Source organism: Zalophus californianus, chromosome 8, assembly GCF_009762305.2.
Source record: "Zalophus californianus isolate mZalCal1 chromosome 8, mZalCal1.pri.v2, whole genome shotgun sequence".
NCBI classification, from domain to species: Eukaryota; Metazoa; Chordata; class Mammalia; order Carnivora; family Otariidae; genus Zalophus; species Zalophus californianus.
This window is the reverse complement of record NC_045602.1, coordinates 129,453,221-129,478,382: the sequence shown is the minus strand read 5'-3', so window position 1 is coordinate 129,478,382 and position 25,162 is coordinate 129,453,221. Positions and strand designations below refer to the sequence as shown.

Here is a 25,162-nt window from a genome sequence, read left to right as displayed (position 1 = left end):
GGATGACAGCAGGCAGACAGAAGAGGAGAGGGAAGGATGGGGGCCAGGAAAGGGGTGACTGGGGCAGGTTGGGGACAAGGACCCGGAGGGGAGGAGGTGGGGACAGGAGGGCATTCAGGACCTCTCCAGACCCCAGCCAGGTCACTGAGCCAGAGGCCATGAGAAAACACTGGCCAACCGCCAGCCCCCACCAGCCCCCACCTGCCCCCACCAGCCCCCACCAGCCCCCACCTGCCCCCACCAGCCCCCACCAGCCCCCACCAGCCCCCACCTGCCCCCACCAGCCCCACCTGCCCCCACCAGCCCCCACCTGCCGGCCCCACCCCTTTGTCAAAGAAATAATATTCCCAAAGGACAGAGGCCGTCTCAGAAGACAGGTTAGTCTTTGTGGAAGGGACTCCATCTCATCTTAGAGGCACTTTGCTCTTTTCCCATGTGGCTCAGGACTCCTGAAAACCCTGGTCTGAACCCTGCATCTCGGAGCCCAGCCAGTGGGGCCCAGCAAAGAGAGAAGGGTAGGGGGATGGAAAGATCCTGAACGCGCTCCCCCTCTCACACCCACCCCAGACACCCAGCCCGGGGGCAGCCCCACCCCACCTGCCGGGACCTCGTCTGTCTGTCTGTCTGTCTGTCCAGGGCTGGCCATATTCCTGTGCCTGGTGCACTTCAATGCTGAATCAACTTGCACTCAGTCATCGACCTGGTGCCCCTCTGCCTCCCTGGGTGGCCTCATTCAGCCTCGGGGCCAAAGCCACTGGCTCCATGCTGGACACCTCCACACCTGAACCCCATACTCGCATCTCCAACTGGGGCTCCACCTGCAAACACAACCACACCGACTCTTGAGTCACATGGCAACTTGGATGAATCTCCAGGGAATGATGCTGAGTGAGAAAAGCCAATCCTGAAAGGTTACCCAGTGTAGGATTCCATTTATAGAACATTTTTGAAATAGCAAAATTTGAGAAACGGAGGGCAGATTAGTGGCTGCCGGGGATGGAGCAGGGGTGAAGGTGGTCATGAAAGGATAGCCAGAGATCCCTGGAATGTTGGAGATGTTTAGCTCTTACAGAACCCATACAACCGTAGAGAACCAACTGTTTCAATGTTAATACCTGGCCAGGATACTGTACTACAGTTTTGCAAAATGTTACCACTGGGGGAAAATGGGCCAACTGTACAAGGGATTTCTCTGTATTATTTCTTAACTGTGTGTGAATCTACAATTTTCTCCGTAAGGAATTTCAATTAAACACCGTGCTCCCCCCCGCCCCCCACACACACAGAATGGACCCTGCGTCCACAGCCCCACACTGCTCCACCCTGGTCCAGGCCATCAGCAACTCTCCCTGGACCATCCCAGCGGCTCAGAGCTCCTAGCTTCCACGTGGACCTACAGGCCAGACGCAGGCCATCTTGAATCCTGTAGAGCTGAGTCCCAGCCCTGGGCCCAGGTCTGCTTCCCTCCGCTCCCTCCACCTTCCCCTCCCGCTCCCGAGGGCTGCCTGCTCAGGTCTCACTGCTCCCGCAGCTGCCCAAGACACCTGCACACCCCCTTCCCCACCTCTTTCAGTGCATCCCCTTCTCAGGGAGGCCTTCCCTGACCACCTCCTGCCCTCACCCAACTCCCTGCATGCTTCTTCTTTGCTTTTCTCTGTCCCCTGGGGCACCAGACTGTCAAGCTGCGGGAGGTCAGGAATAGTTTCTGTCCTCCTTGGGTTCTGAGGATCTGAACGGGGGGGGGGGGGCGGGGGGGGGAAGAGGCCACTGTGTGCCTCAGCACAGGGGGGTGGGGTGGGCGGGGCCAGCTCCAGGAGCAAAAGCCCAGGGCACAGAGAATACCCTGCAGGCCAGCCACGTGCCCACACCCCCAACCCCACACACCCCAACAGTCTTTCAAGAAAACCAGACACAGGGTTTGGGTGGAGGCTGAGCTCACTTTCTGGGGCCTCCTGAGGATCTAGGGGCCAAGTCTAAGGGGCTTCCTATCTAATGTGCCTATTTCCTCCAAAGAGGCTCACTGCTCGGGGAATGAGGATGTGCGTGAAGGCGGGAGTCGTGGGGGGCCGGGGGTCACAGAGGGCCTTGGATTTGCTCTGACACGCTCTCCAAAGCCCCACATGGAGCCGCCAGTGCTGAGAGCTGGTCCCTTCATCCAGCACAGGAAACTTCCCACTCCCACATCCCTCGGACAGCAGTGGTCCCCCTGCCTAGCTGTGCGATCTTGGCCAAGTTACTTACCCTCTCTGTGCCTCTGTTTCCTCACCTGGTAACAGGGCTAATAGTAGTTTCTACTTTGCAGGGTGTTATGCCCATAGAACTGCAAAGTGCTTAGGAAGCACTAAGTGCCCGATGTTGCCGACTATTTCATTACTATTATGGCCCCCTGAATTCATATTCTTTTTAAATACCATCAGTAGCTCAGAAAGAGCCCGAGCGTACAATTTTATAACATTGCATTTTTAGTGTTAAATGCATTCAGTTTCAAAACATGAACATTTAAACTAAACCACAGTTGTGGGAGCCCGTGCTGGTACTGCTTTCATTTTTAATAACAAGGGGCCTCAAAACTTGTAAGTGTGGGGACATCCCCCAGCCACTAAAAGGCACGGCTCATCTATCAATCAAGGCAGCCAGCTCGCAGTAGATACTCAATAAACACCTGCTGATCAGTGACGAGTTACAGGAGGCCGCACTAGGCACAAACACACTGGCAGCCAGCCCCAGGCGCAGCCCCTGGCCTGTGGATTCCCATTGCTCTCAAACCAATGACTGATGCCATCTGAGCCACTCCTGCCCACCCTTCCCCTGCCTCCCACCACACTCCTCGGGGTATCGCCTGAGGCCTCTGGAGCCAGGTCCAAGCCAGCTAAGAGCTGCCAGTCACAGGAGGGGAAGAGGGGGTGCCGGGGCCACAGTGCTGAGACCCCCAACCCAGGCCCCAGTGGGCACCTCCCCACCAGTGCTCAGCAACATCCAGGCCCGGAAACAGCCCCTCCCTGCTCCGGCTCCTCACTACATTTAAAAGGCAGCATTACCCCCTTCTGACTGAGGTTCCCAGGTTAATTATTAGGACTCTCCAAGTAACGGGAAATTTGGCCTCGACTTTAGGTCTGGCAACAAGACCAGGTGTGATGGTATCAGCCAGAACAGGCACCTGGACGAATTTACTGCTTAATGAGACGTGGTTTATTTTCCCAGAAGAAAGCTGACCATGAACAGAGCCAAGTTCAAGAGCTTCCCAGGCTCCTCAGGCATCACAGGGATCGCACTTCCTCCAGAAGCCCCAACCCCAGCTTCAGGCATCACGCAAGTACCTGCGCTGACGAAGGGCTCACCTGCACGCGTCACATCCCTCGGAACCAGGACGGCCGATGGCAGCTGGCCACCCTCCGTGATGCCAAGCCAGTCCTCCCTCTCCCTTGGCAGCCACTGCCCTGACCTCTCTCTCCTTCTCTGTCATGCGTCGGAGGCATGCAACCCTCTTCAGATTTAGCTGCTAATAGCACCTGTCCGGGAGCGTTACTTCCTGGGGAGACCTGAGCCTAGGCGGGAACCTGGTTTCATCATTCCGTCACCCTTTGGTGCTCAGTTCACAGCTGGTATTACTAGTGGCTCCCACGTCCCCAAGGATACCAGAGCTCTGAGAGGGGCGGTGGGTGTGCACGGCGCAGCCCAGCCAGTGCACGTAGGACCAGATTCAGACCTGGGGGCCCCTCCACTCCACCCCTCTATCTGAGGAGGGAGGGGTCCTGGTGAGACCCCTGAGGGGAGGGAGAGGGAGGGGGGCCGGGGGGCACGGTGAGGCTTTGTGTGGTGTGTGTGACACAAGGAGACACAAGGAGACAGAAGCCCAGAGACACATGGAGAGAGGCATTAGACGGGCAGATGAACGCTTCAGAGATGGGGATCCAGATGGACACAAAGCCTGACAGGGGCTGACCTCCCCACGTGGTGGCCAGCTTGGCTCCCAATGTGTTGACAGCGGTGGGGACTCAGAGGCGGACCCCAGATGCCCCTGGTGCCTGTCCCCCAATGACCCAGCCTCACCTGGGACAAGTCCTCGGCCAGGCGGTGAGCCGCAGTCCTGGCATGAGCAGGGGGGAGTCCGGCCCAGGGGCGACAGTGGCTCGGGGAAGAGGGGGCTGCCCCATTCAACTCCCACTGGTGGGATGGGCGGCAGCTCTGCACCAGCTCTTGGGGGTGCAGGTGGAACCCCCAGTCGCTCAAAAGGAAGTTTTTACAAAACGGATCCTAGCAGCCTACACTCAGAGCAGGTGTGGGGTGCCGGCCCCGTGCTGAGTGCTGCACACACGAATCCCGGTCCCCAGAGGCAGTGTGCAACCCTGCAGATGCTCTGGAGCCAGGCAGCTGGGGGCATCTGGGCTGCTTCTCTTCCCTCCTCTGGCTGATTGCAGGCAAGCAGCTCTACCTCTCCCTGCCTCGGTTGACCTTCTACAAAATGGGCCAGTGATGGCTGCCCATCTCACTACAGCAAGCAGGAACTGAGGCCCGAGTTCAGTCCGGGGCACCCAGCACAGCGCCTGCCATGCAGGACGTCCTCACCTGGCTCCCCCACCTAGTGATTTATGAGCCTCAGCACCCAAACAGTGCTCACGTCTGAGCACGTGCCCGACAGGAGTTTGCCAAGTAAAGAGGGAATCCTGCATGCTGAAACCCTCAACCCGATTCCATGAGGTTTGAGCACTGCTCTCCCATTTCATAGAGGGGAAAGGTGAGACCCTGTTCCAAGGCCACAGGGCTGGTGAGCAACTCTGCCAAGGCACAAACCCAGGGCTGTTGGGCTCTAGAACCCGTGCTTTCATGTTTTTAAACTCCTATTTTGGGGGGCGCCAGGGTGGCTCAGTTGGTTAAGCGTCTGCCTTCAGCTCTGGTCATGATCCCAGGGTCCTGGGAATTAGGCTCCCTGCTCAGCGGGGAGTCAGCTTCTCCCTCTGCCTCTGCCCCTCCCCCCAGCTCATGCTCTTGTGCCCTCTCTTGCTCTATCTCAAATAAATAAATAATCTTTAAAAAAATAAACTCCTTATTTTGGAAATTTTCCATATTTACCGGAAACACAAGAAAGCAAAGAGGGGACGATGATGAGCCCCACATACCACCGTCCGGTTCTGAGAACCGTCATTCATCTCGGTCAGCGATTCCTAACCCAGGGCAATTTTGCCTCCAGGGACTTTTGCAATTTCTGGACTTTTATGATGGTCATAAATGGAGGCATCTGTTGGGCAGAGAGACCAGGAACGCTGCTAACATCATACGATGTGCAGGACAGCCCCGCAGCAGAGAACGATCTGGCCCCAAGTGTCAGTAGTGCCGAGGTTGTGGAACCCTGGGCTGAACCATGCTTTCAGCTACCCCCGCTCCCGGTACCACAGGAGTTTGGTATACACTTGTGGGGGGGAGCAGTGCATTATAACATGGGAACAGGGAGAGCAGAATCTATGAAGGGTGACCTTGAGGGGGACACTCCCACTCCCTCAGTAAACAGGCATTGACCCCACACCTGGCCAGGCTCCGTAGGAGGCCTGGGAGCCAACAGGTCTCCCGAGATTTCTTTGAGCCTCAGATTTCTTTTCAAAATCAATCGATTTCACATAAAAACCTGCATTCCCAACCTCTCTTTTTTTAAAAGAAGGCCAACGTCAGGCCACTCAGAGCCTTAGTTTCGGGCTGGTGCTGAGGGCACCTGCCTCTGCAGTCCGCAGTCCCTGCCCGGCCCCTGGGCCGCATTTAGGGCCACCTGACCCCAGTGTTTTGACCCCTGGAGCATAAAGAACATGGCGCTCTAGAACCAAAGGAACCAGTCCCTGGTGAAGTCCAAATGTTCTAACTCTCCTGAGCCTCAGTTTCCTCATCTGTATGCGGAAAGGGTAACAGCACTTGTGTAACAGGTGGGCATGAGGACGAACCCAGGTACAGGGCTGGCTCCCGCTGGTCCAAAGAAGAGCCCGGAGCGCTCCGGCTGCTTACCATTAAGTCAAAGATAAGACGGTCCCCACCCTTGAGAAACTCAGTCTGGGGGAACAACAGGTGAAGATCCAGATGACAACCTGAGGTGCTAGGACACCAGGGGATGGACAGGAAATGGGGAGCCCAGAGGAATACTGCCCCAGGGGTACACGGGCAGCTTCCCAGAGGTGGTAACATTCCACTTGGCCTTGAGCAATGAATCAACATCACCAGGCAGGGTGCAGGGAGGGTATCCTAGGCAGGGAGGGGACCAGCATGTGCAAAGGGCACGGTGTCCACCAGCCCCAGGGATGCTGCGGGCACAGCAACGCCAATGGTGGACGCCAAAGCTGATGGTTGCAGCGCTGGAGAGGGCGCACCGCGCACCACCCCCCAGGGAGAAGTTGGAATGCTCCCACATGGGCTTCAACGAGCAGCCCCCGTGAAATAGAAACCCATCCTTGTTGAAAGGAACTTTCTTCTCAGTCACCCTCAAAATCTCAACAAGAATGCAATGCTTTAAAGAAAAAAAAAAAAAAAAGAATCTGGTTCGCAAACCAGCCTGCCAGGAGCCCCGGTCCCTCCCCAGCACACATGCCACCAAGTATCTGGAGTCAAATAGATCCATGACCGTGTGAGTATGTAGCTCACGGAGGGCCAGTTTGGTGGGGCGGGGGGGGAGTGGCTAGTGAGTAGGGGGGCTGGGGACCAAGCGCCACTCAGCCCTCCATTGTTGCGTTAATATTTGCCATCTGCTCATGTTGCATTTCCACCGCAAGGGATGATGGGACAGAGGAGAAGAGGCCAGTTCAGGGCCGGGGAGAAGGAGCCTTGGAGTCTCCTCTGCCTTCTTTGTGCTGGTGCCTGGCTCGGCCTCCACCGCTAGATAAAGCCCCAGCCAAGCCATGCCTCCTTCCGGGAGTCACCCCTCCAGGGGGATTGGGCAGACGGAGGGGGAGGCGTCCCCAGCCAGCCAGAGGCTCCCTCCCTCCCTCCCTCCCTCCCTCCCTTCCTCCTTTCCTCTGCTGGGCTGGGTGGGGAGGGAGCTGGGGGTGCACAGAGCAAGGGAGCTGGAGGGGAGGAGACACTGAGCCTGGCACTGCTGACTCCTAGAGGCTAGCCTGGGCAGGGCTGCTCCGCCCACAGCCTCTATTACCTCCAGGAAAACCCAAGAGGCGGCCCCAGGATGCAGGGGAGAGGGGCAGGCCAGGACACTCATCCCAGCTCTGCACGGCCTGGAGACCGCCTCCTGAGAAATCGGGGGAGGCCATCAAGGGCCATGGAAGCCTGAAGAGCATCCACTGATTAATATTTACTGAACACCTACTACGTGCTCCACCTGGGTGGGAACCTCAAAGGCCCAGAGGCAGGTACCCAGCATGGGCGACTTGGGCCAGATGGTGGCGCGACAGGGATGCTGCTCAGGAGCCCAGACCTCTGTTTTTTTAAGAGAAGACGAGTACAGATGCTTATGTGAAATACGGTTTTTAAATGCTGGCAACTCATTCAGATTAAACACACACACACACACACACCCCCAAGCTGGGCAAAGAACATACGATGGTAGGGCAGATTTGACCTAAGGATCTCCCGTGTACGACTGCGACCACTGAGGCTGTGGTCCCGGGCCTTAGAAAGAGTGCAGAGGGAGGGGACAGACACACCGAACAAGGTCAAAGCTGGGTCAAACCCTGGCTTTGCCACTTACGCCCGGTGACCCTGGGCAAGTATATAGACCCCTCTGAACCTCAGGTTCCTCCCCAGTGAACAGGGATAACAACAGCTCCCTCTGGGGTTGTTATGGGAAGCGGAGACAGGGCACAGAAAGCCCTTCGTATATGTGCTCGATAGAACTGCAATCGTTGGAGCCATAGTAGATGCTCACAAAAACTACAGGCCGGTGGTCACGCTGCTACCGAGGGGCTGAAGCGCCCCCACTGCGGCCGGCGCAGAGGGAGAAAGAAGATGCCTCTTCACTCTTCCCTGCCTCCAAAAACCTCGGAGGAGGTACGGGCCATCAGCCTAAAATCCAGAGCTGGGGAGTATGCGAGACACAAGCCACAGGGGCCACAGATTTTTCCCACAGCGCTTACCATTTAGAAACATTCACTGCTGACTTTTGGACACCAGAAGGTTCGTAGAAGACTCTCGAGGTCCAGCTCTGTCTCCAAAATAGGAAAATCGGGTCATACTTGGCCACCACCTCATTTCCAGTGAGGATGCCGGTGAGCCGCCGGACAATCTGTTCCCCCCCCACCTTTTTTTTTTTTAAGATTTTTATTTATTTGTCAGAGAGCGAGAGAGAGAGAGAGAGACAGAGAGAGAGAGAGAGAGAGAGAGCACAAGCAGGGGGAGCAGCAGAGGGAGAGGGAGAAGCAGGCTCCTCACTGAGCAGGGAGCCCGATGTGGGACTTGATCCCAGGACCCTGGGATCATGACCTGAGCTGAAGGCAGACACTTAACGACTGAGCCACCCAGGCGCCCCAATCTGCCCCCTTTTGAGGAGGTGTGGGCTCCGCAGTCGCCACAGGTCCCGCTAGTCCTCACGGTGTCTCGGCGGCAGACGCGCTCCTGCACGCTGCCAGGCTGCCCACGGGCCTTTGCCGGCCAAGGAGGAGGCCGGGGGGCCGAGCCGGGCTGCAGTCCACCCGGGCAGCCTGGCTCTGTGTGGGTGTCACCACTTGGCCCCGAGTGGTTTTGCCGTTAGCCAAAGAGATTTCCTTGGAAAGCATCACACTCTTATCCACCAGAAAATTAATCAAAATGACACCTCCTGAACAAGAAGTTTTGGCTCGAGGGAAAACAAACCAAACAAATTAGAGAAGCTGCTCTGGCCTCCGGGCATGGGTGCAGGCAGGAAGGCCTGGTCAGCAGGACATGGGGGGGGCGGAGGGGGGTTGGCCACGGGGCTGTGACGGGGCCTGGGCCAAGGGGACATCTGACATGGTCTACCATGCCCTTCCGAGGCCCAAGGCCCCGTGGCTCCCGCTCACACTGCCAGTTCCACACACGCCTAGAAAGATCTCCAGGTGTGAGGGGTCCTCTGTGTTGACCCGGGCCGACAGCCACCTGCTCAGGTGGGGTCTCTGGAACCCCACAAGGCCCAGGGAGGTGAGGATTCCAGTGAGCTCAGGGCACACCGCATGGGACATTTGTAGGCTGAGGACTCTCACTCCTACCAACTGCACCCGGGAGCTTGGAGGGTACCACTCACCCCACTCGGTTCTCACACGACACTGTTCAGGTCTCAACACGGCGCAGCCGACCCTGGATGCCAGCCAAAGCTCAGGCAAGAGAAGGAGCCTGGCGGTTCTCCAAGCGAAACGGACTTACCACGTCACTCCCCTGCTATGAACCCTTCCATGGCTCCCCATTGCCCTCAAAATTGTGTTAAACACCTGTGTGTGGCCCGAGACCCTGCCTAACCTGGCCGTGACCCCATGTCCTCCCAACTCTCCCCTTTTGTTCACTAGGCCAAGCCACACTGCGCATCCTGCATTGCTCCGCCGCGCGTGCCGTCCCCCATCCCCCCTCAGGGCCTCTGTGCACCCTTTCTCCTAACTTCACACTGACTTCCTCATCATCCAGGCCCCAGCTAACCGGGCCCTTCCTCAGAGGCCATCTTTGGCTCCCTCAGAGCAAGCCAGGGTCCCCTTTTGAAATGACTATGTACTGAATTTTCTTAGGATTTGGTCACTGCCTGTATTCTTCCACTAGACACAAGCTTCCTGGGGGAAGAGATCACAGCTCTCTCCCAAGGCAACGGAGGACAGAGTTGAGAAAGCAGGTTCATATCCTGATGCCCAGCTGTGTAGCCCTGGGTAAGTTACTTAACCTCTCTGTGCCTTAGTTTGCTCGCCTGTGCAAAGGGGATAAAAGCGGCAGCCCTCCCCCCACCGTCTGGGGCGTTGACCAGCTGCGAACGGTGCGTGCCGCCGCAGGGCTGGCTCTGTGTCACCATCGCCACCATACCTGCGGACCACTGAACGAATGGACAGTCTGTCCTGGGTCACTCCGTTCATTTCCAGGCAAAGCTGGCTTTTCGGATCTGCCGAAGCTCATCATCAGAACCGTCCTTCGGAGAGTTCTGGAGTCTTTCTCTCCCCACCACTATTCCTCGTCACTTTGCATCAAACCCCAAACCCGTTTCCCGTCAAGCTGAGCTTCCCTGGTCGTGCTGCTGCCCGTGAACCAACAGCTGAGCGGCCTGAGGCCCACAGAGGCTAAGGGACCTGCCCACGGACACACAGCTAAAACATGCCGGAGACGGGGCCCAGCTACAGTGAGAGAGAAGTCTAATGCTTAAAGCCTCAAGTTAAAAATCTTGGAACACCGTAAAAAACAATATAAAAGTATAACGGGAAACTTTTACATGGTACAGCATGAAGAGAGAGACCACTGTCCCATAAATACACGTGCATCAGCATTAAACTCATGGCACGGACCACGTACATTCTTGTACCTGGGCACGGAGGGCCGGGGGTACCAGGCCAGCCCTCATCTCAGCCTGTGGACCGACTGACTGCCTGCTTCTCTGGCAGCTCAGATCAGAGGAAAAGGCCTGGGTTTCAGGGGAGCTCGTGAGGAGGTCGTATATCCTCGGGCTGGCACCCCCAGGCCCTGTCAGGTCAGCTCAGGCCACAACCGGCACCGCCACATGGGCAGGCGCCGGTCCGGGCCCCTGGTGCTGGGCGCAGGGGTGGACGGACTACTTCCTGGCCCTGTTCCTGGGGTGCGGGGAGACCCCGGCCCAGCTGCCCTGCACCCTCCCTGGACCTCCCACTACCTCTGCAAAGTGAGGGAGGAGGGAGGAGGAGGAGGGCAGGAAGGAGGGAAGGGGGGCCGGCCAAGTTAATAAAAACAAGGACCAGTTTTCTCTCCGTGCCCCACCCCCCGCCCTCCCCAGGAACTCCTGCTTCAGCTCATGGGCTAGCAGGAGGGGGGGAAAAACATACCCCAAAAGGCCCCTGCCCAGCTCCAGGGGTGAAAGCTGAGGGCCCTCCCCCCTGGGCCCCACAAGGGGGTCCCCAGCCCTCCCCTGACTGTGGAAGGGTCACGGGGGCACAGGGATGGGTGGTGGGCTCTCAGGGGAGCACTACAGCTCCCCCTACAGGGACAAGACCCCTTGCCGGCATTCCCACGGGGCCAAGGGAGCCCCGAAACCCCTGCCCCACCCTCCACTCCATGGGGACCTCGGGGACCCTCGGAGGGAGTCCGAAGAGGGTGGGTAAGGGCAGGAGATGGAATCTGGGGCTGGGGGTGGGGGCTTCGCACGGTTGGAGGGGAGGAAGGCCTATTGTGGACTCACCGAGAGGAACTGGCTGGAGCCAGTGTGGAATCTGGCTTTGGGGGAATCTACCCCTGCACTCTAGGAGAGCCCCCACCTCCCAGATAGTGGTCCCAGGGGCAGAACTGGGCACAGCGAGGGCGCAGGGCCAAGTGGTGCAGGTTACCGGCCCTGAACCCAGGCCTCACTCACAGATCTGAATCCCGGCTTCACGATTTTTTGGGTAGACAAGCAATTCGACTCTGTGGTGCCTCAGTTTCCTCCTCTGTAAAATCAGGACAATGACTGGACCTACCTCACAGGGTGGGGATGTCTGGTGCCTGCAGAGTCAGGGCCCCACCACAAGCCGTGACGATCATTATTCTAGAAGGGCTCCTCCAGCTCACACCCTCAGTGCAGGTACAGCCCTGGACATCTTTGGGTCTGCACACACGCGCGTGCACACACTGACGGGCACCACCTGCCCCAGACAAAGCCCTCCTGGGGCCAAGTTTAACATGCTGGGTTGCTGGATGACTCACCACCCCTGGCTGGAATGCACTTCCTGGAACAAGTCACCACAGGTGGGCCTAGGGGGGGGCCCTACCTCCCGCAGTCTGGTAGAAATGAGAGAGTGCAGGTCCCAGCATGCCCAGCCACACCCATGTGGGATCCCGCTCCAGGAGTGGGCAGGGGAACCCCAGTTTCAGAGGCCTGCAGGTCTGAGTTCCAAACCCAGCACTGAGCTCAGATACATCTCTCTGTCTCTCAGCTTTAGTAGTCTCTGCCTCTAAATGGGGACACTAGTGCCAACCACATGGGGGCAACTGCAGATCGCAGAAAAAGATTGGAAAGTGCAAAGACCAAGGGCCCAACAGGCCCCCGTGTTAGGAGACTTGCTGGAGGCCATGGGCAGCCAAGGTCCTCTGATTTTCCTCCCGATGTGCTTCTAAACCATCAGCACTGTGTGACTGGTGGTGGGGGGAGGGGGGAGGGTTTCCTGTTTACCAAGGAACGGTCACCATAGCTCAAGGGAGAGGAGGACAGAGAAGCAGCTCCTGACTTCATCATTGTTGGAAGGCAGAGAGATTGCATTTGTCTGGAGATGGGGCAATCCCCGAGGGCTTCTCAGAGGAGGCGGCATTAACTTCGGTTCTGAAGGATCAATAGAAGTTTCGAGACCATGAGATGAGTAAGGCCACTGTCTAGCTGTTACTGGCCTTGGGCAAGGGACTCACCAGGTGGCAGGTAAGTGAGTAGCACATGCCTCGGGCAGGTGTAAGACAAGACGGAGCAACGGGGTCCTGGCAGGGACTGGACAGGGAAGCCCAGTCAGGCATCCCAAGTCACACCGTTGAAATAACATTGCCTGACCAAATAGAACGAGTTCACCAGCTAAATGCTGTCCGTGGGCTGCAAGACCACAACCACCGAAACCTTCCAAACTTCCATTGCGTCTCCTACCAAATAGGAATCATGCTGATGCCCAGCACACATGACTGCTGGGAAAGGTAAATGAGTCCACACACACCAAGTGCCTGGTGCAGCGCCTGGAACACAGTCAACCAAGTGGAGATGCGCGGGCAGGCAGAGGGTTGGAGGAGCAGAGGGGGGACCCCAGGCAGACCCCAAGAACAATGAGAGACCCTGCTGAGGGGCAGGACAGGGCAGCCGGCTAAGCTGTGAAGGGTCCAACCCTGCCTTATCACACCAGGCTGTGTGGCCTCCCACAAGTCCCTTTACCTCCCAGAGCCTCAGTCTCCCCATCTGTAAAGTGGGGGCGATGATAAAGATCCTTCCTCCAGAGATTGGTGTGAGAACAAGGTACCACAGAAACCAGCAGACGGAGCGCTTGGCAACAGACCTGACAGGAACCACTGTTAAATGACCGAACGCAGCCTTGGGCGGGGCCTCTCAGCCTCGGAACGACTCGTGTGCAGAGCTAAAGAATCCTCTGTCGTGGGGGGCTGTCCTGTACATTGCAGAGTGTGTAACAGCACCCCTGCTTTCTTTTTTTAAAAAGACTGATTGATTGATTGATTGATTTGAGAGAGAGTGAGAGTGTGCATATAGGGAGAAGCAGACTCCCTGCTGAGCAGGGAGCCAGACGCAGGACTGGATCCCGGGACCCTGAGATCATGGCCTGAGCTGAAGGCAGATGCTTAACTGACTTGAGCCACCGAGGGGCCCCATCACCCCTGGTTTCTACCCACTAGATGCCAACAGCCCCCCTCACATCCAGCGCACAACCAAAATATCTCGACATTGCCCAGTGTCCCCTGGGCTAGGGGACCAGCAGATAACAAGCAGCAAAGACAGATGTGCCTTAAACATTGAAGGTCTCCACTGCAGAATCAGTCTGGCCTCAGTCTTCCCATCAGCAAAACGGATACAATGATGGTTTCTTTGGGGTTGTAGGGAGGATCCCAGGGAAGCAGCGATGTGGAGGGAAGAGGCCTTTGCAAGTTAAAAAGGGCCACGTGCAGGCTGGCCCTGCACCCTCCCCAGCCCCTCCGGTCGGCTGGAGGCTGACGTGTGCCTTCAGAAGGAGGACCCACCCTGAGTTCTGAATGTCGCCCTGAGCACGTCCTTAGGTGGTATAGGGACAGGACAGGAGGGCAGCGGCTGTCCCTGCTCACTGCGGTAACCCCGGAAGGACCATAGTGCTCAGCATGCAGCAGGCACTCAATAAATGGTGGATGAATAAGCAGGCGGTCACAGCACTGAAGCTCAAAGCTCAGGGCAAGAAGAGGCGCCCAAGGGAGGGACGGAGACACTCCAGCACCCCTGGGCCAGCAGTCCCTCAGCCGGCCAGCCAGACGCCATTTCCTGTCTGTGGAAGTGAGACATGCCCTTTGAACTCTCACTTCCTGAGCCCCTCTCCCCACTCTGGGGTCTGGGAGGAGGCAGGCGCTGGGGAGATACTCACATTCCTGAAGGAGGGAAGCCCCGCGGAGCCCAGCCACCTCCGCAGAGCCTGCGGGAAGGCCCCGTGGTCCCGCTCGGCCTGAAGCACGTGGGCCTCCAGGAAGGAGACGTGGTGCCCAACCATCTTGACGAAGGCCTGGCGGAGAGAAGGGAGAGCCGGGGATGCCACATCTGCCCTGGACTGGAGCACAGTCCTGGCTGCGCTGCTCCAGCCTGCGGAGAGGGGTTGGCCTCGGTGTGTGCTCCCAGGGAGGTCACACGGGGCCTGCTCAGCAGGGACATCCTCAGACACCCTGACCGTAACAGTAATGGCTCCCCAGGGGGCCTGGCCAGATGTCTCCCGTGTCCTCTCACCTTCTCCCCATGGGGACCCTAGTTTTAGCCTCTATTTTACAGAGGAGGGACACAGGCTCAGAGGGGTCGAGTCGCCTGACCAAAGTCATTCAGCCAGCAAGTGGCCGTGAGAGGAGTCAGGTGCATATCCATCAGACCGCAGAGCCTTCTTTATTAAAAATGAGCTCTTTAGAAATTGCCAAAATGCTCACTTTCATGGTTGACGGGGATAGCGGAGAGTCTCAAACTCAGAGGCTGCTAAGGGGCAGGCAGGTGACCAGCAGGTGAAGGAGGGCTGAGTGGAGGCCGGGATGGCCCAGAAAGCTGGGTCCAAGCCTACGGGGGCCACTCCGCTCCAGGCCTCTGATACAAAATTCCCAGGTGCAGAGAGAGAGAGAGAGAGAGAGAGAGAGAGAGAGAGAGAGAGAGGGAGAGAATACTCTGGGGTCTCAGACTCTGTGGATTAGAATCCAGGTTCCGTCACTTACTAGTTGTGTGCTTTCTGGCAACTTACTTAATTTCCACAAGCCTCAATTTTCTTACCCATTAGATGATGATAATGATGATACTACTATACTGAATACAAATAATACCAGCCTCGCTAAGCAGTTAAGTGCTTAGCACATATCGACATCGATAAATGTCAGGTATCATTTGGAAAAAAAAAACCAACCAACCTGTAGATGTTATGAAAAGTCTCCGGTTTTCATCAATGTTAGCAATACATTCACAATTAAAAAAAAATAACACTGTGTAGGCCCAGAAAAATTCAGCCCACCCATCTGCCTCCTTTTTGTGGTATCTCTTCATGCCTTCTCCTACAGTGAGCACATGTGAGTGCCTGTGTTCATGCATGTACGTGTTCATGCGTGTGTTCATGTGTGTGTCTGCGTGCGCATGTATTTAAGTGTGTGCGCATGGTCACGTGTGTGAACGTGTTTGTATGTTGCATGCGTACATGGCTAAGGCCACTGAAGGTGGCGACGCCAGAGCCATGTCACAAAAGCCTCACCTCTGTGGACCTGCCTTGTTCCCACAGTGGACTGGAAGAGAGCTTCTCTCACCAGGAAGAGGAAGGAGGACATCTCAGGGCTGCGCCCTACGAGGGAGCCTCCCTTCACTAGAAGGAAGCTCATGGCCACCCCCACCCCCGCCGAGGCCCTACAAGGAGCCCACCATCCCCAGCCCTGCCCTCTCATCCTCCCACACCGGCCTCCCTTGGGTTCCCTGAAAACGCAGGCCCCACTCACCACAGGGCCCTTCCCCCTGCTCTCTCCAGGCCGGGTCCTGCTCTGTCCTTGACGGGGTGCACGCTGCCCATCTCTCAGGCCCTCCACAGACAGGCCTTCCCTCACTGCCTCGTCGACCACAGCCCCCGGCACTGTGGCGACCCCCGGTTTCCCTGTCTTCTTTAGCCCTCCTCAGCCTCCGAACCTCCTGTCTGCTTATTCACAATCCGTCTGCCTCCAGAATGTAGGTCCTAAAAGATGAGGTGCGGAGTCCGTGGTGGTCACGAAGCCAACAGCAGAGCCCGGCCGGCCCGCAGGGGCTCCGCTGGATGGAGGGCGCGGACGCGAGCACGCGAACGAGTGCAGCCCGAGCAAAAAGATGCGGTTGCACCGCTGCCGCCCCAGGATTCTGGCAGGGGCAGAGCTGAAAGGTCCAATGAGCCACACGAGATTTGGGGGGACGGGAGACAAGAGGCCACGGGGCCAGGGAGCTGCCCCCCAGCAGAGGCACATCTGCTTGTGAAATGCAGCAGAGGGTCCCACGGTCTCCGCCCTCCCCGCGCTAGCACCAGTCTGCTGGGGGGACAGCGGGAGGGCCACCTCCTCTGTCGCGCTGGTGGCCGCACCTTGGGAGTAGGGGGGACTCCTACCTACCTCGTCTTTTCTACGATGAAACTGTGCGACTTTTATTACCCAGGAGGGAGGGAAGGAAGACAGGGAGGAGAGAGGAGAGCCCCCTTGTTCCCAAACATACTGGTAAGTACTGACGGGTGTGAACACTTCTGGCAAAAGGCCCCCCGCTTCAGACCAGGGCGCTGTCCAGGCAGGAGAGCCAACACTGGCCACTGAGGAGCGGTCAGGAGCAGACGTCCGCCACCCCAGCTCTACCACCACCCAGCTGTGTGGCCGTGGGCAAGTCACCTCACCTCTCTGTGCCTCCCTGCTTCCTCTGCCAAAGGGGACCCAAAGCGGGACCTTCCTCCCGGGGCTGTGGCGGGTGGAGCGCCTTCTTATCAGGAAAGCACTTCGAGTCCCTGGCTCATAGCAGCTGCCCTGTATGGATTCGTTTTTAATACTAAAACTGAGAAAGGCCCAAGTGCCTGCCCGAGTGGTCACCCTGTGGTCCCCAAGCCCCTCCTGGCAGGTGGCACTGACCTGAGGGTGGTCCTGAGCTCCCTGGAAGGGCCCGGGGTCCACAGCCAGCTGGGCAGAGCGGCGAGCAGCCATCCCGGCCAGACTCACCTCTCGGCCTGTGGCAGCAACGACCAGAAGAGTAGTGGTCCTCACCGAGCACCTAAATGTGCCCCCACAGAGGTCCATGTCCCCACTCCCAGAACCTATGAACGTATTACCTTCTAGGGCCAGAGGGACTTTGCGGATGGGATTAAAGATCCTGAAATGGGGAGGTGATGCTGGATTATCCAGGTGGGCCCCATGTCATCACAGGGTCCTTGTCAGAGGGAAGCAGGAGGGGCAGAGTAAAAGAGAGTCCGGAAGAAGCTACGCGTGGGGTGGCAGCCATGAGCCGAGGAATGCAGGCAGCCTCTGGAAAGTGGACAAGGCCCGGACCCAGAGGCTCCCCAGAGCCTCCCGAAGGAACCAGCCCTGCTGACAGCTCAATGTTAGCCTGTAAGACACATCTTGGACTTCCAACCTCAGGAGGGTTGTAAGATACAGATCCGTGTCGTGTTAAGCCCCTAAGTCTGTGCCTATTTGTTACGGTTATAGGAATGCTTTGTGGCCGGGTCTCTCCGGCTGGAACACGGCCACGGACAGCCCCGGTCTCTCTCACTGCGAGAGCCCCGCAGCGGCACACAGTAGGCCCTCAGCATTAGCAGACTGACTGCCACGGGAAGGGCTGGGCCAACCCAACGAGGCGAGAACCGGGGCTTCAAATCCTCACATTTTCTTTCCTCTGTCAAACGTGTGGAATAAAATTCAAATGAATCAGCTATTCCAAGGGCAAAGTTTTAATTATATTCCTGCCTCATTCTCTCCTGACAAGAATGTTAACTCTCTGCCTACTCCAGTGTGGACTGCCACGCTCCTTTCCTCCACGGCTCGGAGGGGCTCACATCCCCTCTGTCCAGGCAACCGCGATTAAATGGCAAGCTCCTCCCAGCCTCCCGGGCTCTTCACTGTGTAAGGAGCCAGGACCCCAGGCTGAGGGCCCCAGAAACGATGAAGAGCTTGGGCTCCAGCGGATGCCAGCCGAAGTCCCAGCTTCGAGGCATGAGTGGTGGGACCCCGGGAAAGTGGCTTCCCTCCTTGAGTTTATGCTCCTCCTGTGGGAGATGGGACAGTGAGGTGCCGACATTGTAGTGCAACAAGGAGAAAAATGAGATACCCTGGGCTTAGCCTGGGGCCCCCACAAGTAAGATGTGGGTGAAGTAAGTCAACAATGAGGCAACAGGGCATGGTGGGGATTGTGGTAAGCTGCAGGACATGGGCCCCATCTGCGGGGCAGCTGCCATTGGCTCTACAAAAACACAGCCCAGGGCTTGGAAATGTTCTACTTCTCAATTTGGGTCATCCTCATATGGGAGTTGATGTGTGTAAAAATTCACTGAGCCATACACTTACGATGTGTATACTTCATGTATTTATACCTCGAGAAATAAACCTTGGGATTAAAGTATTTAAAGTATTTAAAGAAATGTGGGCTAAGTGCTGTTAGAGCTTCTGAATTTCCAAAAGCAGCTTAAAAGTCAGATTCTTATAAAAAAAAAAAAGTACCCTAATTTTTAAGTGGGGTACTTTATATAAATTCGTGTTTGTCATATTTTTAAAAATACCACGTAAGGGGCGCCTGGGTGGCTCGGTCGGTTAAGCGGCTGCCTTCGGCTCAGGTCATAATACCAGGGTCCTGGGATCGAGCCCCCGCATCGGGCTCCCTGCTCAGCGGGGAGCCTGCTTCTCCCTCTCCCTCTGCCTGCCTCTCTGCCTACTTGTGCTCTCTATCTCTCTGCCAAATAAATAAATAGAATCTTAAAAAAATAATAAAATAAAATACCATGTAAGCGCAGCCCCTCTTTGGCCACCAACCCCCTGCACTGGGTCTAACGCCTGATGTGCTTGAGACCAGACTGGCATTTCAGAAGAGAGGATGAAAGACCCAGAACAAGCCCACGGATCTCGCAAAGAAAGCTCACGATCCCGGACACACCTCTAGCTGGTCCACTTTGGCATAGATGCCACGCATTTCTGTCACTTTGGCCTGAAGGAGCGGGATGCTTTCCTCCAAGATCTGTGAAGTGTCGCTCCTGATCTGCAAGAAACAAAACAGCTCATCAGGCTCTCTGCCCTGGTACCCCAGGCTTCGGCTGGCCTCTTGGGTTGCCCAGGGTCTGCAGAGACCTCGCAGAGAGCCAAGAGGCCGAGCGGCATCCTGCACAGGGATAGCCCACCGCCTCTCGGGCCCCAGACCTACTCAGGTGTTACTTACTGAACCGCCGATTGTTTCCCCCACAAACACCTGACAACACCAGTCCCAAACGAAAGAGCCCCATTTTCCAAACCGCTCAACTGGAGCAAATGGAAAGAAATCAAAACCTCCTCTCTAAACCCAAGCTGAGGTAAGTTTTCACTGCCCTGAAATTAATGATACTAATAAGTCGTTAATAATTACTAACATTCATTAATAATGTGAATGAAAACCACAGCTTTCCTGTATCCGAGCGCGCCCTTCTCTGTCGACACGGGGCTAAGCATCCCCCCCACACAGCATCTCTTTTAAGTTTCCACTGCTTCTGCTTGGAAGGGCTCCAAAAGTGGCTATGACCTTTATGAAGCCACATCCTTCCCTTGGGCACTGAAATCGGACGTCTATGCCTCGATTTTCTTTAAGAGCCAAAGGACCAAGCCTAAGCCCTCGGTGTGTGGGAGACAGAGATTCCATCTCCACGTTAGCATCTCCTTACGGTGCAGAGAGGCGGCGAATGTTGCTCTCAGATGCTAGGGAGCATCGGGACCCACCGAGGGAGACCTTTCCAATGCTGATTCCCAGGCCCCTCTATGTCTGGGGTCGGCTGGGAATCTGTGTTTTCAGCTAAGCTCCAAAGCCATGCTGGAGTGGGGGTGTGGGGACAGTCACAGAACACCAGTGGGAACACCAGGAGCTGGGCGCAGGGCTCAGCCTGGTGTCTGAGTTCGGGTCTACCCACTGTGAGCTGTGTGACCTTGGGCAAGTCACCGCACTCCTCTGAGCCTGCCTTTGCTTCTTGCTTCCTTGGCATGCAGGTGAGGAATGTCTGGCAGAAGTGTTTGGCACAGCTCCTGACATGGTCCCCAGTGACCACTGCCTCCTGGTGGTGGTCCACTCTCCCTGGGCACCTGGCTCCAAGTCACTGTCCTGGGTACACTCTTGTGTCACGCCCTGGCCCCACAAGGGCACAGACAGGTCCTGAGAGGGTGGCATCTGGCATCATGCTGCCTGGCCTCCGTCTCTGCCCTGACCTCCCCGCGCCTCGGTTTCCTCGTCTATAAGATGGGGACCATACAGTACTTCTCTTGAAAGAATGCTTTGGAGGGAGTAAGGGAGTGTTTGTTGGTTGTTTGTTTTTAAACATTTTTTTTTTCCCTTAGGTAATCTCTATGCCTGGTATTCACACCTGCTGTATTCACACCTGCTGTATTCACACCCACTGTATTCATGCCTGCTGTGGGATCCCCTCCCCTGGACTTGAACCGGCCCTGGCGATTCGCTTCTAACAGAGACAACTCAGCCAAAAGGAGAGCAGTCAGTCTGGAGACAGGGTTCCAGAGGACTGTCCCCCCAGCTTGCTGGCCTTCTCTCTCTCTCTCCGCCCCCTGCTCATGCACGCTCCCTCTCCCCCCCCCATCTTCTTTCTCACTGGGCCTCTCCATCACCAGCCCATGGCCATGGCAGAGAGGCCCGCTAGGGACAGAGGAACTGAGGCACACAACGGCTGGCTTCGCTGGATGCGGTCCTGCCCCAGCTGAAGCAACACCTTGCCGGGGGGACCACAGGGACCACCCAGCGCGGCCGCACGGACGCCTGACCCACAGGCGCTGCCAAGTAGTGAGGACCGAAAGTTTTGGGACAGTGTGTTAACCAACAATAGATAACTAACGCAGTGACAACTCAGCACAAAATTTTAATTTCAAAAATGCCTGCAAAACTATCTGTTTTTCCTCCTTTTTCTGCCTAATACATGAGGCTTCTGGTGGTTCTCCTGGAATTCTGCTCCCATTGTCCTTCAGGGTGTGCCCTGGGTCTCAGAAGCGACCCCATTCCCTGAGTGTCCAAAACCAAACTCTTTCCTCCTGGTCCCCCTCCCTGGTCACGGTGCTGCCATCTCTCTGGGCACCTGGCTCCAAGTCACTGTCCTGGGTACACTCTTGTCTCACGCCCTGGCCCCACAAGGGCACAGACAGGTCCTGAGAGGGTGGCATCTGGCATCGTGCTGCCTGGCCTCCGTCTCTGCCCTGACCTCCCCGTGCCTCGGTTTCCTCGTCTATAAGATGGGGACCATACAGTACTTCTCTTGAAAGAATGCTTTCGGGGTTAAACAAGACCACCTCTCACTGGATGGGGCCCGCACGTGCACCTCGTGTGGTTCGCAAAGTGTCTTGAGTTTTTTAATGTGACTTAATTTCCAACTTTAAGATTCAAGCAAGGTTCTTAGGAGAATGGCTGATTCTAGAGGTGGGGCAGGGAAAACAAGCCCCTGGAGAATCTTCTAGGTCCAGAACGTAAGGGAGTGTTTGTTGGTTGTTTGTTTTTAAACATTTTTTTTCCCTTAGGTAATCTCTATGCCCAGCGTGGGGCTCGAACTCACGACCCTGAGACTGAGAGTTGCCTGCTCCAGCGATGGGGCCAGCCAAGCGCTCTGTAAGGGAGTGTTTACACAGAGGCCAGCCGGAAAGAGCCAAATGGCCGTAGCAGGAATAATCTGGACAACAGAATGCGTAAGGCGATACGGGATCGTAACTCGAAGGACAAGAGCAATCCATGAGAGTCCCTCGGGAAGAGATGACAGGACACAGTCTACAGGAAGGGGACCATGGGAGCCAAGTGCCCCTGACATGATGCCACCTCTGTGGATTCTCTCCAGAAACCGCCACCCCCCGTCCCACCACCAGAAAACCATCAGACAAACCCAAGCGGCGGGACCCCCTACAAAATACCTGACCAGAGCTCCGCAAAACTGCCAAGGTCACGAAAAGCCAGGAAAGACTAAAACGTCACAGAGGAGAAGACCAAGTGGACGGGACAACCGAATGCACCGTGGGACCTTGGCCCAGAAAGAGGACATTAGTAGGGAGCCCGCGAAAGGAGAATCAAGTGTGGAGCTTAGTGAGCAACACACCGGGCTGGCTTCTCAGTTCCGGCGAAGGTACTGTGGCCACGGCAGACGCTCGCCCCGGGGGGACGCCGGCTGAGGGGCGTGGGGGAACCCTCTGTACCGTCCTTGCCCTCTTCCTGTAAATCTAAAACTATTGCAAAACAACACATATAAACACGGCTTTAAAATACTCAAGTGATTAAGTAGGGCTTTACAAGGTGTCTTAAAAGTCAGCCCCTCGGGCAACACTGGGCCTAAGCCTCCCTGGCGCGGTAGGCTGGGCTGAGCAGGGGCTGCAGCCTCCAGGTGGGGCATGAGCCCCCTGGTGACACAGTCACCACCCTTCCCTAATGCCTCACTGCCCCCCCCCCCGCCCCCTTCACTCAGGTCCAGATCCTGCCTGGCTCCGGTAGGCACCTGCATTTTTGCGGCGACCCCCCCCTCAGGAAAAAGCCCTCGATATTTTCCCTTTCTTCCCCCAAGGCCAAGCCTCTAGAGACATACCCATCCCCTCCCCCCACCAAGGCTAAACTGGAGAAATCACCAAGGTTCCGTGACTCAACGAAGAGCAGATAACTCACAGCAGGGTCGGAACACAGTGGATCAAACGCAAATCTTTTCTCTCTGCTAATTTCTAAAAAAAAAAAAAAAACGAATAGGTTAACAATAAAAAATTATTAAAAATAAATAAGTAAATAAATAAAATCTTTAAACAAACAAAAACAAACAAAAAACTAATGATGTAAAAAAAGTAAAAAAAAGTAAAAAAATAAAAAAACGAATAGGGTCAGAACAAAGAAAATCAGGAGGCCCTGGTCCTAGTGACCCACACACCGGAGAGAAGGGAAGGCCGCAGAGACGAGAGTCATGGAGCACGCCCTTCCCTTCCTCTAGCTCCGAAGGACGCCAAGGAAGAGAGCATCTGGGGCCGGGCAAGAAGGCCCCTCTCTGAAGACTCCTCTCCACTTACTGGAGTTGCGGGCCATGGGGAGCTAGCTATAGTTGCCTGGATGGCAGGCTGCACGTGCGTGGGGGGGGGGAGGTAGAGAGTAATCCTGGGGGTCTGAGAAGGCCCCCAAACCTTTTGGTGGTTCCCCATGAGCTGGGAACTGGAAGGCAGAAAATAAGGGTGGGCGGGGCACAAGGCCAGCACCCCACGAACCTTCGCCCCGCGCTGAGAACGGGCCCTGTGAATCAGAAACCATTTTATCTTCAACCTCTCGTGGCTGAGGACAATGCGCAAGGACAGGAAAACGAAATGGAGCCGGCCCAAGGTCACAAGGCTACCAAGTGGCAGATGGAAGGTTCCTATCCAGGTTGGTCTGAGGTCACCGGTGACACCAGAGGTCTGCACGCGTGTTCTGCCAGGCCTTGCAGAGTCAGCCTGCGTCACGTCTGAATAAAAACCAAAGCACACCCACACCAGGTGCCACGATCTGAAACGAAGGATATTTCCCTGAGAAGCCCAGATTTCTAGCTTCTTGTGAAAAAGCAGAGGACCTGGCCGCCCTGAGTCCGTGTCCCCTGTGACAGCAATCGGCTGGAGCTGGGTACCGCTGCCCCCGTTGGTTAACCATAGTCCCTACTACTCCCTAGAGTCTCCCCAGCATGGCATCCGTGGCAGCCCTGGGCACTTCTCTTCTTACAGGGAAGTCAAAGGAAAGCAACACATTTCTTTCCTCACACCCACTTCACACCATCACGTCACACGCATCTGGGCAAAGAGAGGTCAGTGAAGAATCAGTGCTGGCTGAGCCTCTGCCAGGACGAATGCCCAGCCAGGTTTATTGGCCTGAGGACCTGGCAGACCCTTCCCCAGCCTGGTCACCCACCTCCCCGGAGCTGGCCTCCAGAGCCCAGAAGTCTGGGTAGCGGATGTGGGGGTTATCACTGAGCAAAGACGGCTGTCCCGGATGATTCAGGGCCTCCAGGAAGGAGAGCCAAATGCACTTGACCCAAGCACACACACCAATGCCAAATGCAAGTGCTGGACCAAGGCCAACAAAGAATTTTCTCCATCCATGTGAGCGAAGTAAGAGTCTGCTCCCTGCCAGGGGTGGGGTTCTGAGGGCTCGGACAAGGTGCCCAAACTCCAGAGGGCACTGAGCTGGAGGCCGTACAAATCCTTACTGGTGTCACGACCTTCTGGTGCTTTCATAATGACGAGCCACCATGCATGGGTCACCTCCTACAGAGCCGGCACCCTGCTAAGCAATCATTTTTATTTGAATGTAGGAAATGACAGACGGTGAAGGGCTCGGGCCTTAAGTGGGCAGCTGGATGAATGTGTACGTGTGTCCACATCTGCGTCAACACCACCCCAGCCACCACGTAGAACATCCCATCAGCCCAGAAGGCTCCGGTCACAACCGCCCTCCCAGAGCGAAGCACGATCCGGCTTCCACCACTGTGCAATCTGTGTCTGACGGCACTCGTGATGTTCGGGGCACTTTATTCTTTTGCATTCCGGTTGCTTCTGGTTTGGGGCATCGTGAATGAAGCTGCTCCGGAACATTTGTGTACGGGTCTTTGTGGACTCTCATTTTCATCTCTCTTGGGTAACTACCTCGCTTTGCAATTGCTGGGGTGTAGGGTCAGTGCATGTGTGACTCTGTAAGAACCTGCCACACTGTTTCCAAAGGCAGCTGTGCCATTTGGCATTTCCGCCAGCACGTGAACAAGTGTTTCTGTTGCTCCACGCTTGCCCACACTTGCTACTGTCGGTCTTTTTCATCGGGCTCAGTCTAGAGGACGTAACGAGCACTTCCTCGCCTCATCAAGTCTGCACCCTAACTCTTAGGAGAAGGACACCATTTGCAGTAGATTAAAGAGGGCCACAAATTCCTTCCATGGACACATGGGGTCTGTGTCCTCTCCCCTTGGATCTGGGTGTGCAGACTGTGGTGACCGGTAACATATGACAGAAGCGACACTGTCAGTTTCCATACCCAACCCTCCAGAGACCTGGCGGCTTCTACTTCCCCTCTGTTGGAATGCTTGCTTCGGGAGGCCAGACGCCACGCTACAGAAGCCAAGCCAGCCCCGAGGAGAGGCCGCATGGGGGAGAAGTTACACCAACCAGTCCCCGGCCGCCCAGCGCTCCCAGCCCAGACGTCAGACAAGGGGGAGAA

General features: G+C 56.3%; 1 protein-coding gene across 8 annotated transcripts in view; it reads right to left on the bottom strand.

The window, feature by feature from the left end:
• Nucleotides 1-25,162, bottom strand: part of BCAS4 (breast carcinoma amplified sequence 4) — a 55,807-nt gene that overhangs the window by 11,815 nt on the left and 18,830 nt on the right. For 3 of the 8 annotated variants that reach the window (XM_027624116.1, XM_027624117.2, XM_027624113.1), the window contains exons 3-5: nt 22,613-22,665; nt 18,890-18,986; nt 14,163-14,297 (exon numbers count right to left, since the gene is read on the bottom strand). In XM_027624116.1, coding sequence (XP_027479917.1) covers nt 14,163-14,297; nt 18,890-18,986; nt 22,613-22,665 — 285 coding nt within the window. Of the gene's footprint in view, nt 1-8,060; nt 8,129-14,162; nt 14,298-18,889; nt 18,992-22,612; nt 22,666-25,162 lie in introns of all 8 variants that reach the window. The other 5 variants (XM_027624115.1, XM_027624118.1, XM_027624114.1 and 2 more) reach the window with 5 other exon arrangements.